Genomic DNA, 12,558 nt, shown 5'->3' with positions numbered 1-12,558 from the left:
TCCACAAGTCATCAAAGGGCCAATTTGGAAGACGCCCTTGCCCTAGACCAGGGGTAGGCAACCTCGTCTCTTTTATGACTCATGGACTTCAACTCCCAGAATTCCTGAGTCAGCTTATGCTGACTCAGGAATTCTGGGAGTTGAAGTCCATGAGTCATAAAAGAGACGAGGTTGCCTACCCCTGCCCTAGACTTACGATTTGGGCCATTGAGCCCAAAATATATATTGCTAAGTGAGACAGTGGCCCAAGTGACCTTTGCCCCATTTTTACGACCTGTCTTGCTGTTAAGTGAATCACTCCAGTTGTGAAGTTCAAGAAATACGGTTGTAAAGTGAATCAGGCTCCTCCTCCCCCCAACTGACTGCTTGTCAGAAGCCCACCAAAAGGATCACATGATCCCTGGACGGGGCAAGTCATAAATATGAGTCAATTGCCAAGCATCTGAATGTTGATCACGTGACCACGGGGATGCTGGTGGAGCAGTGGGCTGATGCCTCCTTAAGTAACACCAGCTGCCTGCCATTAGTGCAGGTTCGCGTCCCACCAGGCTCAAGGTTGACTCAGCCTTCCATCCTTCCGAGGTAGGTAAAATGAGGACCCAGATTGTTGGGGGCAATTAAGCTGACTTTGTAATAACGCCGCTTGGGGTGTGTGTGTGAAAGCCCTAACAAGCAGGCATATACATAGAATGAAGGCTATTGCTAAGCTTGTAAGCCGCCCTGAGTCTTCGGAGAAGGGCGGGATATAAATGGAATTAAAATAAAAAATAAAAAAAATAAAGTGGGAAAAATGGTCATAAGTCACTTTTCAGTGTCGTTATATCCCTGAACAGTCACTACCTGTGCAGTTGATGGGATGTACATTTAAAGGAGAACTGGACGCATGAGAAAAACAGTGGACAGTCCAAAAGAAAAATTAATGAATCAGTGACCAAACCATCCACACTCAAGGTACAAATGACCAGACTCAAATTATCATAGACAACAGATGGCCGTAAACTAACATGTCTCCTATAGAGTTCAAATACACCATGGACTCATATATATATATACATATATATATTTACTTTAATGAAAATAGTTTATTGCACAAAACCTTTCAAGAATGTTTAGCGTATCTTAGATTTTTCTTAAATTAACATGCCCTGTTTTCTTTAAAGCACAATTATTAATCTTTAATCAAACACATCTAACTCTTCCTTTGGAACACTCATTCAAACATGTTATGACGATGACATGTTTCTCCCCCCCCCCCCTCATTAAATAGAATCAGACAAACCACTTGCTGAGAAAATGATATGCATAAGATGCTCTTTTTGGAAAGCAGAAAGAATACTCTGCGCGGCTATTGTTGGGCAAAGGGTTCCTGTGACTAAGAATCTAAACTTATTCCCATCTCCGAGGGTAAGCCTTCCGCATTTTCAAGCACAGGGGGGGGGGGGGGGAGAAAAACACTACTTTAAAATAGATCCTCATTATAAACGGGACCAGAAGTCACTTTCTAAATTAAAGCAACTTTCTACTTTTATTAGGTTATCCGTGACTCGAAAAGTCAGTGATACAATTTGGTTTGTAAAGGTGATACCTAGCATCAGCGGCCCCTTGCTACTTAGTACAGCTGCTTATCCAAAATAATAATAATAATTACAATTTTGATATAGAGAAGAACCCGTTTTCCTAAAACTCTGGTTCTCTCTGGGAAAGTTTTTTTTTTCTTTCAAGAAGAATTTCCCCCCTGTTAGAATGAGACGAGCACCGCTGGACTGGAGAAGGAAATTGATGATGCACAAGGAAAAATTCACAGAATACTCCACTGTAAGGTGAATTAACATTCACGATATATGGTTGCACCGCAGAAAATTGCTGTGAACAATTTCAGCCTTCAGAACAATCCTCTGCTAAGACACAGAAAAACACTGAAAACCGTCACATCTAGCCATTGCCTTCCAAGGATGAATAAACAGACTTTTTTAAAAAAAATGCAGTAACCATAAAGGCTCTATTATTTATTTTGAATATTTAAAAAAAAACAACAAACAAAACAAAAGCATGCTGAAAGGGATCGGCCTGAATCATTTATAGATATTGACTAGTCTGAAAGTAATAGTCGGAGAGCCCTCCACAACCCAGGTTTCTTGAAGTATGAATTAATTGACAGCACTTTTAAAAATATGACGGTACCTACTTTGGGAGAGGAAATTTGCTGGGTCGGGGATGCCCAGACTTACACGACCCACTTCTTTCCCTAGTCAAAATGACAAGTCGCGGGAACTTTAAAAATAAAATGACAAGTCGCGGGAACTATAAATAAAACGGTCTGAAAAAGGGAAACGGGAGAAGTGGATTTTTCATTTAGGATTTTCCATTTGGGGTTTTCTCCCTGTTCTTGTCCCTTCCCCTCCCCCAAATTGTTGGAGGAATATTAAAATAATAATAATAATCTGATTTTTATACTATGTACATTGCATTCAGCTGTGACTAGTGATAAGCCGCTCAAAACAATCTTCATGGGTAAATCAAACACTGTGAAACGCAAACAGTTAAGTGGGAACAGCAAATTTTGGAAGTGATCATATATATATATATATGTATATTATTCATTATGTAAGATTAACTTTGGTGTTTAAATACTGAAGTATTTCTTGCTTACATTAGTGGGTACATACGCTTCACAGATATGAGCAGCAAAAAAACATAGCTATTTTACAGTATAAAGCCAACTTTATAATAAAAGTTACCACCTATCTAATTTGACCCATAAAGCCTTCAAGATCGTGTCTTGAAGATGATTGTGGATTAGTCTTATCAAATAGTTAAGCGTAACTGAGACTCCTTCCCCTCAAATTTAAAAAGCTTTCCATTTAGAGAACCTTTCCTTCATGTGTTAAATGGGGGGTGGGGACACTAAAATGCTTCACAGAACTTTCAGAATCATTGTTTAGAATATTAAAAATATTGAAAATCGGGTTGGAAAAAAAGAGTTGAACAAAGTGTCTATTTAAAGTCTGTTGTTTTTTTTTTTTTAAAAAGCAGAATACCTAGAAAGAAAAAACGTCTTGGCTTTAACAGGAAAATCAGAGTGACATTTCTACAAATATTGGGAAAAACAATCCTTCCGCATTCAATCGATTCATACCACTCAAAAGTTGGGGGGGGGGAGGCTTTCTTTGGTCGGACTTGAAACAAGAAATTTAATTTATAGGCTGTGTCCATCTGTTAGTCCTGCTTCGAAATTCCCTCCATCATGTTTAACAGAGTTTAATAATCCATGAAGTCTTCTAAACTTTAGCCCTGGGACCCACTTATCCTTTATTGAATTTCCTTTGTATCCAACTTTGTTCTCCAAGCATTATTTTACCTTCTTGTTTTCTTCATGTCAGGTTTTCTGCCATGATAGTTAAATGCTGTGATCCATCTTCAGTTAGGATGCAGCTCATTAAAGATTCAAAAGTCCTCAATCAGGTTCATAAATTAGTCTCAACCAGGATTAGGTGATGGAGGACATTAGATCGATGGCATGTTAGGGGCATGTGATGTAATGTGGTGTGCATGAAGACAGGATGAGACCCATAGTTGCAGATTTCACAACTGTATTTGCTAAGATCTTGTACACACCAAGCACCCGTAACTTTCAGCCAAGATCATGATATCTCCCTACATTTGTCTCCTCCATTCACTCTTCCTTTTATTTCCTAGCATTATCCTACAGCGCAATTTGGCCAGGTTAAAATCCTGTGCTTCATTCAACCCAGAGAACAAAAAGTACACAGCTCTGAGCTGTCAGTTGCTGAGAAACAATTTTTTAAAAGGCTATTGTTTCAACCGATTAATTATAAATGAAGATGCATTTGCAAAAAATAATAATAATAATAATTCTGGCTTCTGGTTAAGTCTCGGGAGGAAAAAATGGGGTAGGGGATGGAATTAAAGCTAAGAAACTAGGATTTTATAGGCAGAATAGAACATTTCTCTCTGAAAAGATACCAAAAGTGAATTAATTATCTAAAAAAGCTCTGGTTTTCGCTTTCTTAGGCCCGTACCGACATGTTTTGCAGGACACCAACACTTAACAAGTCACCTTAATAAGACAAAAATAAAAACCGACCCAGGTTATTTGCAATCTACAGAAGAATCCATATACATATAAGATGCTCCAAAACAGAGCAACGTCTCAAACGCACACGCAACTCTGCACTGCAGATGTCTGCAAAGACCAACAACAAAAATTGTGCAAACCGCATCTGTCAGAAGAGGAATCCAAATATTTTACTGGAAAATTATTTTCTTGGGAGCCAAATCAGTTGGTGCCATTGGAAGTGGCTTCACTGTGGTTTTGAGATGAGCAATTTAGTTGCTTGCTTTGCTGGAGCATGGATCAAAGATGGGATAAGAAAAGTACTGGATTTTGCCAAGTATCCATTAAGGGTCCTGGAATTCCCAAGCCCAAAACCGTCACCAAACCAGTTTAGCAAATTTTAAAAAAGTGGGAACTAAACGGGACCCTGTTTTATCGTCTCTCTGCAGTCATCCTAATTCGAATCAAAGGCTTAATACAGCAAACCTTGCGTCCTTTGCCTCTGCTCCAGCCCACCATCTCTATTTCTGTGCAAGTACGACGAACAAAGCTCTGATCAAGCCACAGCTTTCCATTCTTGCCTCCCTCTGCACTAAAACGAACCGTAGATTAAGGACTCTAAAATGTTTAAGAACAAAATATAAATAGGGTTTTGATAAATACTTTTTTTTTTTTTAAAAAAGCAATCATACTTAAAGCAGTTCTGATGGAAATCCGTGGGCTTTGGGGATCACTGGGTCAACTCTTCCTTGATGTCCTGAGCTGAGCTGAGCTGTTGATCTTGGAGGTCTCTGTGAGGAAGATTCTCATTGGCTAATAGAGTTACAGAGAGATTAGTACTAAGGTCCGTTAACTGGCCTTCGACCTGTGTCCAGGAAGACATTGATTCATGGACTGTTACGGTGTGCTCTTCCATTTGACGTTGCAGGCTGTCCATCTCTTGTCTTTGAGAAGAGCAGAAGCACAGAAGAGAAACAGAACAACTGTTTAGAGCCGTGGTGCCCCAGGGGTTAGAAGGCCCACTGCCCACAGCCTGGAGTTTGATTCTGACCGGCTCAAGGTTGACTCAGCCTTAGCAAAAGCACTTAGACTTATATACCATCCCATAGTGCTTTACAGCCCTCTCTAAGCGGTTTACAGAGTCAGCATCTTGCCCTCCAACAATCTGTGTCCTCATTTTACTGAGGATGAAAGGATGAAAGGCTGAGTCAATAGAAATAGAATTAGAAATAGAAATAGAAATAGAAATAGAATAGAATAAGGAAGAAGAAGAATAGAATAGAATAGAATAGAATAGAATAGAATAGAATAGAATAGAATAGAATAGAATAGAATAGAATAGAATAAGGAAGATGAAGAATAGAATAGAAAAAGGATGAATAGAATAGAATAGAATAGAATAGAATAGAATAGAATAATGAATAGAATAGAATAGAATAGAATAGAATAGAATAGAATAGAATAGAATAGAATAGAATAGAATAGAATAGAATAGAATAAGGAAGATGAAGAATAGAATAGAATAAGGATGAATAGAATAGAATAGAATGGAATGGAATGGAACAAAATAATAGAACAGAACAGAATAGCAATAGCAATGGCACTTAGATTTATATACCGCCTCACATTGCGTTATAGCCCACTCTAAGCACTTTATACAGTTAGCAAATTGCCCCCAACAATCTGGGTCCTCATTTTATCGACCTCTGAAGGATGGAAGGCCGGGTCCACCTTGAGCTGATGAGAATAGGAGTTGAAAAAGACAGAAAAACCTGACTCACCGGAGTTGCTGGAGGCAGCTGTTGAGGTTCCTCAGTGGCTCTTTACTCACAGCTGATGAAGGTTTCAACAGCTCTTCTAGCAATGCAGCAGGGACCGGACAATCAGGGACCTTCACTGGGGTCACCGGATTTGAGCTGGTCTCTCCCTTGAGTTTTTTCTTTTCAAAAGAAAACAAAAGCCCATGAATGACCAACTTATTTTCCGGTTTGCAGTCAACAGTGGAGAACTTAGAAGCCTTACGTCTTGGCTCCCAAGCCCCAGGCACCCCAATGCAGGTAGTCCTTGACTTACAACAGTTTATTTAGCTGCCGTTTGAAGTTACAACATCGCTGGAAAAAGTGACCTGTTATGACCGTTTTGCACGATTACGATCACTTGCAGCATTCCCAAAGTCGTGTGATCAAAATTCACAGACGCTTGGCAACTGACTCATATTTATGACCAAGCTTGGGATCAGGGCTAGCGAGACAGCTGTGGTGTAAAAAAACAACAACAGAGGAACAATCCACCTTTCTCAAGATACCTTTTTCATTTTCCCCTGTTTTAAATCCAGCTTCAGCTGCTGGTTCTGCTGGAGCAGCGTCTTGATGCTATTCTTCAGTTCGGACACTTTTGCTTGTAGCATGAACTTATCTTTCTGGGTTAGGGACAAATCATCCCGAACCATCTCCAATTCCATCTTGACGTTCTAGATTGGAAGAATGGTTTAGCCAAGAAACAGTAAGCAATGATCACCGCAGAGAAATAAGTCCAATTCGAGCACAAGTTTATCCTGTCTACTCAGGAGAAAACTGGCCGGGCTCGCGTCCTTGTATTAAGGCAGTATCTGAGTCCACCAGGATGGGTTGACCACATCACAATGGGGTCTACACAACACACCATGCAATAAGCAGTGGTTTTTCAATTACGGTAACTGGCTTCACACGATACACTGAACCCAAGGCCAGATAAACCACGCCTTAGCTCCGTGTGATGTGTGAACCTTTACTGCCAAAGAGAATGATTCCAGAAAAGCAGCCTTAGTTAAGTCTGAATCTGAATTCAGGCCTGGAACATCTCTGATCTTATTTTTTTTATTCGCTCGGAATCCTATTTTGCCTCTTTAATTCTCTCACAATGACTTGCCTAGGAGGGGAAACATCTGTAGGAGCCAGTAGAAATACCTGGAGGACTAGCTGCACACCTTCCAGCTCCTTCTGACTGCGCTGCTCAGTCAAGTCCAGCTGTTGCTTTAGAGCTTGGAACTCTCTCTCTTTCTGCTCAACCTCCCATTTGAGGTCTTCCAGCTGCAAGGGACAAACAGGCAGCTCAAAAACACGGCAAGCTTCCTGTCTCACAGCCTCAGAGGTTGACAGGCTTCCGTTTAGCGGGAAGCAAAGTACATTTCAAAGCGGGCTGTCAATCATCCATGAAGGAATCCCAAAGGAACAACGTTCAAGAATTTGAACTATCCACCCACCAATCCTGCCTCAAAAGCACTGAAGGCCCTTTCTCTCCAGGAAGTAATTTCAAGGTGTGGTGGAATGCAGTCTGGATTCCCAGCAGGGAAGGGGGCTGCATTCCAGAGGACCAAGAGACAGCAAAGTTGAGATAGTTTGGCTGGGAGGCAGAGGGCCAACATAGCTCATTTCTAGAAGTTCTCAGGGTATATCTTCAATGATGTAAGTAGTTTGCTTGAGTTTGGCAAGATTCTGTCTACAAGCGAGGATCAATAAAGGACACTGCTCAGAAGTAACTCTGTGTCTCTTTCTTAGTTTTTGGAGCCTGACACAAACTTTGGGAGTGCCAACAGAGCCAGGAGGCAGGCAGAGCTATAATTTTATTGCATATTACACGGGGCAGCGCAAATAGACCCCCTGCATTCAGATTCCAAGCACTGATGGGCTATAATAGTGCAATGCAAACAAAACAATGCAAACAAAACGCTTCGCAATTCTTTTCTCTTTCCCCCGCCCCGGTTAAAAATCCAAACTTGTAATCTTTACGCAGAAAAGGAAACATTTAACAATTACAGGCTGCCCTTCTTCTATTATTTTGGTTTTTCCAGCTCTGATATGCCTTTTCAGAACACACTGAACATTTCCAATGCAGCTGCACCATGGATTCTTCACGGATTCGGAACAATTTCCCCCCCCCCCGCCTTCCACCCAATTTCCTTTTCATCGGTGATGGGTCTTCTTCTACTGTGTTCCTTTGGTGTTTTTCTACTAAACCACGAAGGCACACCCAGGAGGAAAGGAACGGCCAAAGGCCAAGATTTCACCTCTTGATTTTCTGCCGGCTGCTTGCCAAGTTGGTCGTCCAGCTGCTTCTGCAGAAGCTGAAGTTGGGACCGAGCATCTACAAGGTCTCGCTGGATCTGAGAGACTTCCTCGGAGTGCGCTCCGTCTTCTGCCCTAGAACAGAGAGTGTATGTGTCCAGGTTGACTCGTAACGCACCTCTACGCATACCTTGACAACGGAAACGAAGGGAGGGGGGGGAGGGGAATGCTTGGAATGTATTGGGAGCTGAGAGGGAGGTGAGGAAATTATGTAAGCCGTTTCCAGCCTGACAAACGCTCAAGACTTCAAGGCCCAGCAGACTGTTTCCCCCAAACATGAAGAACCTGTTGGATTGTTGGACAAGGGGTGGCTCAAATGGGGAAATTAATTATGCTGTTTTTCGCACAAAAACTTCAGAGCTGGCTTCGCTTCTTCTGTGCCCTGCATGGACCTATCAATAAAGTTATACTCTTGGTAAAATAATGTCCCCGGAGTTTCTTTTGGGATGGTTGACAGAGACTCACATCACCTTGAGAAGGCCCACAACCTCAGAAACTACAGACCAACAGCATTATTGAAGAAGGACTACAGGTGATCCCGATTTATGACAACTCAGCCCGAAATTTATGTTGCTACATGAGACACAGGATTCTTCTCAAGTCGCAGTTAGCACCTGCTAGAACTTAGATATGGGTCAATGGCACTCAAGAAGGGGTTGGACTTAATTCGCTTGTGGCTACGTCGGGATTCCAGGCTGGTACCTCTTTTGACTCCACCCGCCCAGCTTCTGCCAGTCCTTCTCTAGGTTGCCTCTCTAGCTCGTTGTCCCAGGTACACAAGGTTCCCTCCCCTCATTTGCACAGTTCGCACACGACTAAGGCAGCCAACTGCCTACAGCCTTAGGAACATCACTGTTTCCTTTTGGTTTAAACACTCACTGCAACTTGTCGACTTCGGCCTGGAGGGCCTGGATGAGAATTTCTTTCCCTTGCAGCTCTCGCTTGACCTCGCCAAGTTCCAGGGCGGCAGCTTTGTAATGCCGACGGCTGTGTGCCAACTCCGCTTTTGACGTTGCAACCTGTCACGGCACGTCGCATCATTACCACACTGGCAACAGGTAGCCTTTATCCTACAGATGCGTCAGGCTTCAGCTCCCACACCAGAAGACTTACAGCTGTGTCGGCTAGGAATTCTGGGAGCCAAAGTCCAACTCATTTGTAGGACGATGGGGGTGGACTTCTAAGAGAGATGTTGCTTAGGAAATGGTCAGATAAGAGACCATAATAGGTTGCATAATGGGTGGGGCAAAAGACTGAGAAAGGCTCTACCTTAGTTTCTCAGGGGATCAAGGAGACAGTGGGAGAATTGTACTTTCAAACCTGGTCAGATTCTCTCAAGGTAGCTTTACAATAAAGTTTATCTGGTTGTGTTCCCTGCCTGGTCTACCTGATAAGGCTGGCGGGAAGTCAGACGCATCTAAAGCTGCTTCTTTCCTCCTCTCCCTGGGAACACCGCATTTCCAAGTCTTAAATTCTGGCAATGTTCAGAGTAACTCCGGGCAAAGATGCTCATTGAGACAGTATACAACCTCGACCTCCTGCCCATGCCCGCAAAGAGCCCTTAACCAAGTTCAGCCAGGACCGTACCTGTTCCTTAAGGCTTAGGACGTTGGCCCTCTCTTTCTCCAAAGCCACTTGCAAAGTCTGAATCAGCTGCTTCATCTTTTGATCTTCCTCCTCTTTACTCCTCAGAACCGCCTGGACCTGGAGGTGGGAAGGTCAGGACACAAGAGAATGCAGCCTCCGTTTCTGCATTTGGTTGATTATTTCAATTAGCGTGCTGGTTCTGTTCCAGCCTACGACCGGCCCTGTTTGTGTGTCAGGGACAACCCCTTTTTCCTTTTTACAGTCAATAGGATGGAAAAAACCCAACCCAAATTTATTTACAGTTCCAACAAAAAAGCAACAGAATATTTCCTTCCATAAATGAATCAAAATATCAAACAAGAGTCAACAAACAAGAGTTAAACAGAAGTAGCAAGAACAGACCAGGAATTCCTTAGAATGTCTCCAAACAGTCGCCTTCAGCAACCAGCCCTGCCCACACCTTCCCCATTTATTATCAGTCCCAAGGTGTGGCTTCTCAATGCCTTCTCCTCCTCTCACTGAGTTGCCTCATTGATTTTCTCTGCTCTGCTCTGCTGGATTGCCTTCTGCTTCTAGCGTCTCTGAACAGATTCAGCTGTGACTCCTCTGAGTCCAACACCTCCTCCTCACACAGCTGAGCCTCATGAGGAACATGACTGGAGGGGCCAGGCTGAGAGTCCTGCAGTGCATCAGAGCCTCCCTCGGACACCAAAGGCTCTCCAAACCCCTCCTCCTCCTCCTCCTCCTCCTCCTCCTCCTCCTCAGATTCATCGGACTCAGCTGCTGGGAGCACAGGCTGACACTGAATCACAACAGTGCTGGAGATCTGCTGGATGAGCATGGGGGAGCCACGGTCGAAAGGAGTGGTGTGTCTCAACCTGGGTGAGGTTAAGATGTATGGACTACGATTCCTGGTTGGCTGGGGAATTCTGGGAAGTTGGAAGTCCACACATCTCAACCTTGCCATGGTTGAGGAGCACCGATCTAAAACATATGGAAATCATTTGCTTGGGCAGCGGCAGTATGAGGTCCGATGGAGCCACCATCAGATTAAGAATGCAGCCTCTCACAATACAGAGAGTCCTTGACTTAAAAGAGTTTTTTTAGTGACTGAAGTTACAACGGCACCGGAAAAAGTGACTTGTGACCGTTTTTGACACTTACGGCCGCTGCAGTATCTCCGTGGTCATGTGGTCAAAATTCGGGCATTTGGCAAGTGGCTCATGTTTATGACGGTTGCAGTGTCCTGGGGACGCGTGATCACCTTTCGTGACCGTCTGACAAGCAAAATCCATGGGGGAAGCCAGATTCACTTAACAACCGTGCTGCTAAGTTAACGGCTGCAGCGATTTGCTTAATAACTGGGGCAAGGAAGTTCGTCAAATGGGGCAAAGCTCACTCAGCAAAGGTCTCGCTCAGCGACATAAATTTTGGGATCAATTGTGGTCATAGGTCAAGGGCTACCTGTGCTTTCTTAGAACCATCGCAGACCTATGAATGGTCTAGCATGTTCACCCCTAGGGAAAAGTAGACTGGGGGGGGGCGAGGAGGAGGAGGAGGAGGGTGAGGAGGAGGAGGAAAAAGAGAAGGAGGAGAAAGAGAAGGAGAAAGAGAAAGAGGAGGAGAAAGAAAAGGAGGAGCAGAGCAGGAAGAGAAGGAGAACAAGAAAGGAGGAAGAAGACGAGAGCAGGAGGAAAGGAGAAGGAGAAAGAAGAGGAGGAGGAGAAAGAGAAGGAGGAGGAGAAGGAGAAAGAGGGAGAAGGAGAAAGGAGCAGAGCAGAAGGAGAAGGAGAAAGAGAAAGAGGAGGAGGAAGAGGAGGAGAAAGAGAATAAAGAGAAGGAGAAAAAGAGGGGGAGGAGGAGAAGGAACAGAAGAAGAAAGAGCACAGCAGGAGGAGAAAGAGGAAGAGGAGGAGAAGGAAAAGTAGGAACAGAGCAGGAGAATGAGAAAGAAGAGGAGGAGGAGGAGGAGAAAGAGAAGGAGGAAAAGTAGGAGAAAGAGAAAGAGGAGGAGAAAGAAAAGGAGGAGCAGAGCAGGAAGAGCAGGAGAACGAGAAAGGAGGAAGAGGACGAGAGCAGGAGGAGAGGAGAATGAGAAAGAAGAGGAGGAGGAGGAGGAGGAGAAGGAGAAAGAGAGGGAGAAGGGGAAAGGAGCAGAGCAGAAGGAAAAAGAGAAAGAGGAGGAGAAAGAGGAAGAGAAGGAAAAGGAGGAGCAGAGCAGGAGGAGGAGGAGGAGGAGGAGGAGGAGGAGGAGATTACCTGAAGATTCAACTGCACCAAATCCGCCTCTCTCTTGGCCAGAGCTGCTTCAAGGATGCGGTTGTGCTCTCGCAGGGCTGCGTTGGACTGGCCGAGGCCAGTGAGCTTTCCACGCTCGTGTTCCAGTTCAAGGGAAAGCTTCTTGTTGGCCTCTTCCAGCCGTTTGATCTTCCTCCCGAAGCCTCTTGCTTCTTGAAGCTGTGTGGCCACACAAACAATTTCCACACACACCCCATTAAAGACACCGCACTGCGTCCTCAGAAAGGAAAAACAAATATTGACCTCTTTCCCTGAAGACCTCTCTCAGGGGCATATCGGCGTCACCCCAAGGCTTGGGCCAAAACCAAGTTGGGATGGGGAGAGACTACACTTAATTGGGAAGAAGAGAGGGACAGGCTCGGCGAATGATTCCGAGGGACCCGTTTCTTTTCTCTTCTCAGACTCTTTTGGAGATACTTGACTTTTTTTGATCGGATAGGGCAACCTCTCGCATATAAATAAACCCAACTCCCTTCTAGCACTGAGGATGCTACC

At 43.9% G+C, this 12,558-nt stretch overlaps 1 protein-coding gene across 2 annotated transcripts in view; it reads right to left on the bottom strand.

Moving 5' to 3' along the window:
• Nucleotides 1-1,993: 1,993 nt before the first annotated feature.
• GOLGA3 (golgin A3) overlaps nt 1,994-12,558 on the bottom strand; it is a 38,874-nt gene continuing 28,309 nt past the window's right edge. For both annotated transcript variants that reach the window (XM_081338853.1, XM_081338852.1), the window contains exons 17-24: nt 12,025-12,222; nt 9,766-9,882; nt 9,058-9,197; nt 8,121-8,253; nt 7,021-7,143; nt 6,381-6,545; nt 5,857-6,014; nt 1,994-5,019 (exon numbers count right to left, since the gene is read on the bottom strand). In XM_081338853.1, the coding sequence (XP_081194979.1) occupies nt 4,806-5,019; nt 5,857-6,014; nt 6,381-6,545; nt 7,021-7,143; nt 8,121-8,253; nt 9,058-9,197; nt 9,766-9,882; nt 12,025-12,222 (1,248 nt within the window). In that variant the 3' untranslated portion in view covers nt 1,994-4,805. The remainder of the gene's footprint in view (nt 5,020-5,856; nt 6,015-6,380; nt 6,546-7,020; nt 7,144-8,120; nt 8,254-9,057; nt 9,198-9,765; nt 9,883-12,024; nt 12,223-12,558) is intronic.

The sequence above is a fragment of the Vipera berus genome (genome assembly GCF_964194415.1).
Source record: "Vipera berus genome assembly, chromosome: 14".
Lineage (NCBI taxonomy): Eukaryota > Metazoa > Chordata > Lepidosauria > Squamata > Viperidae > Vipera > Vipera berus.
The sequence above is the reverse complement of the archived record's forward strand: the minus strand, read 5'-3'. Positions and strand labels throughout refer to the sequence as shown.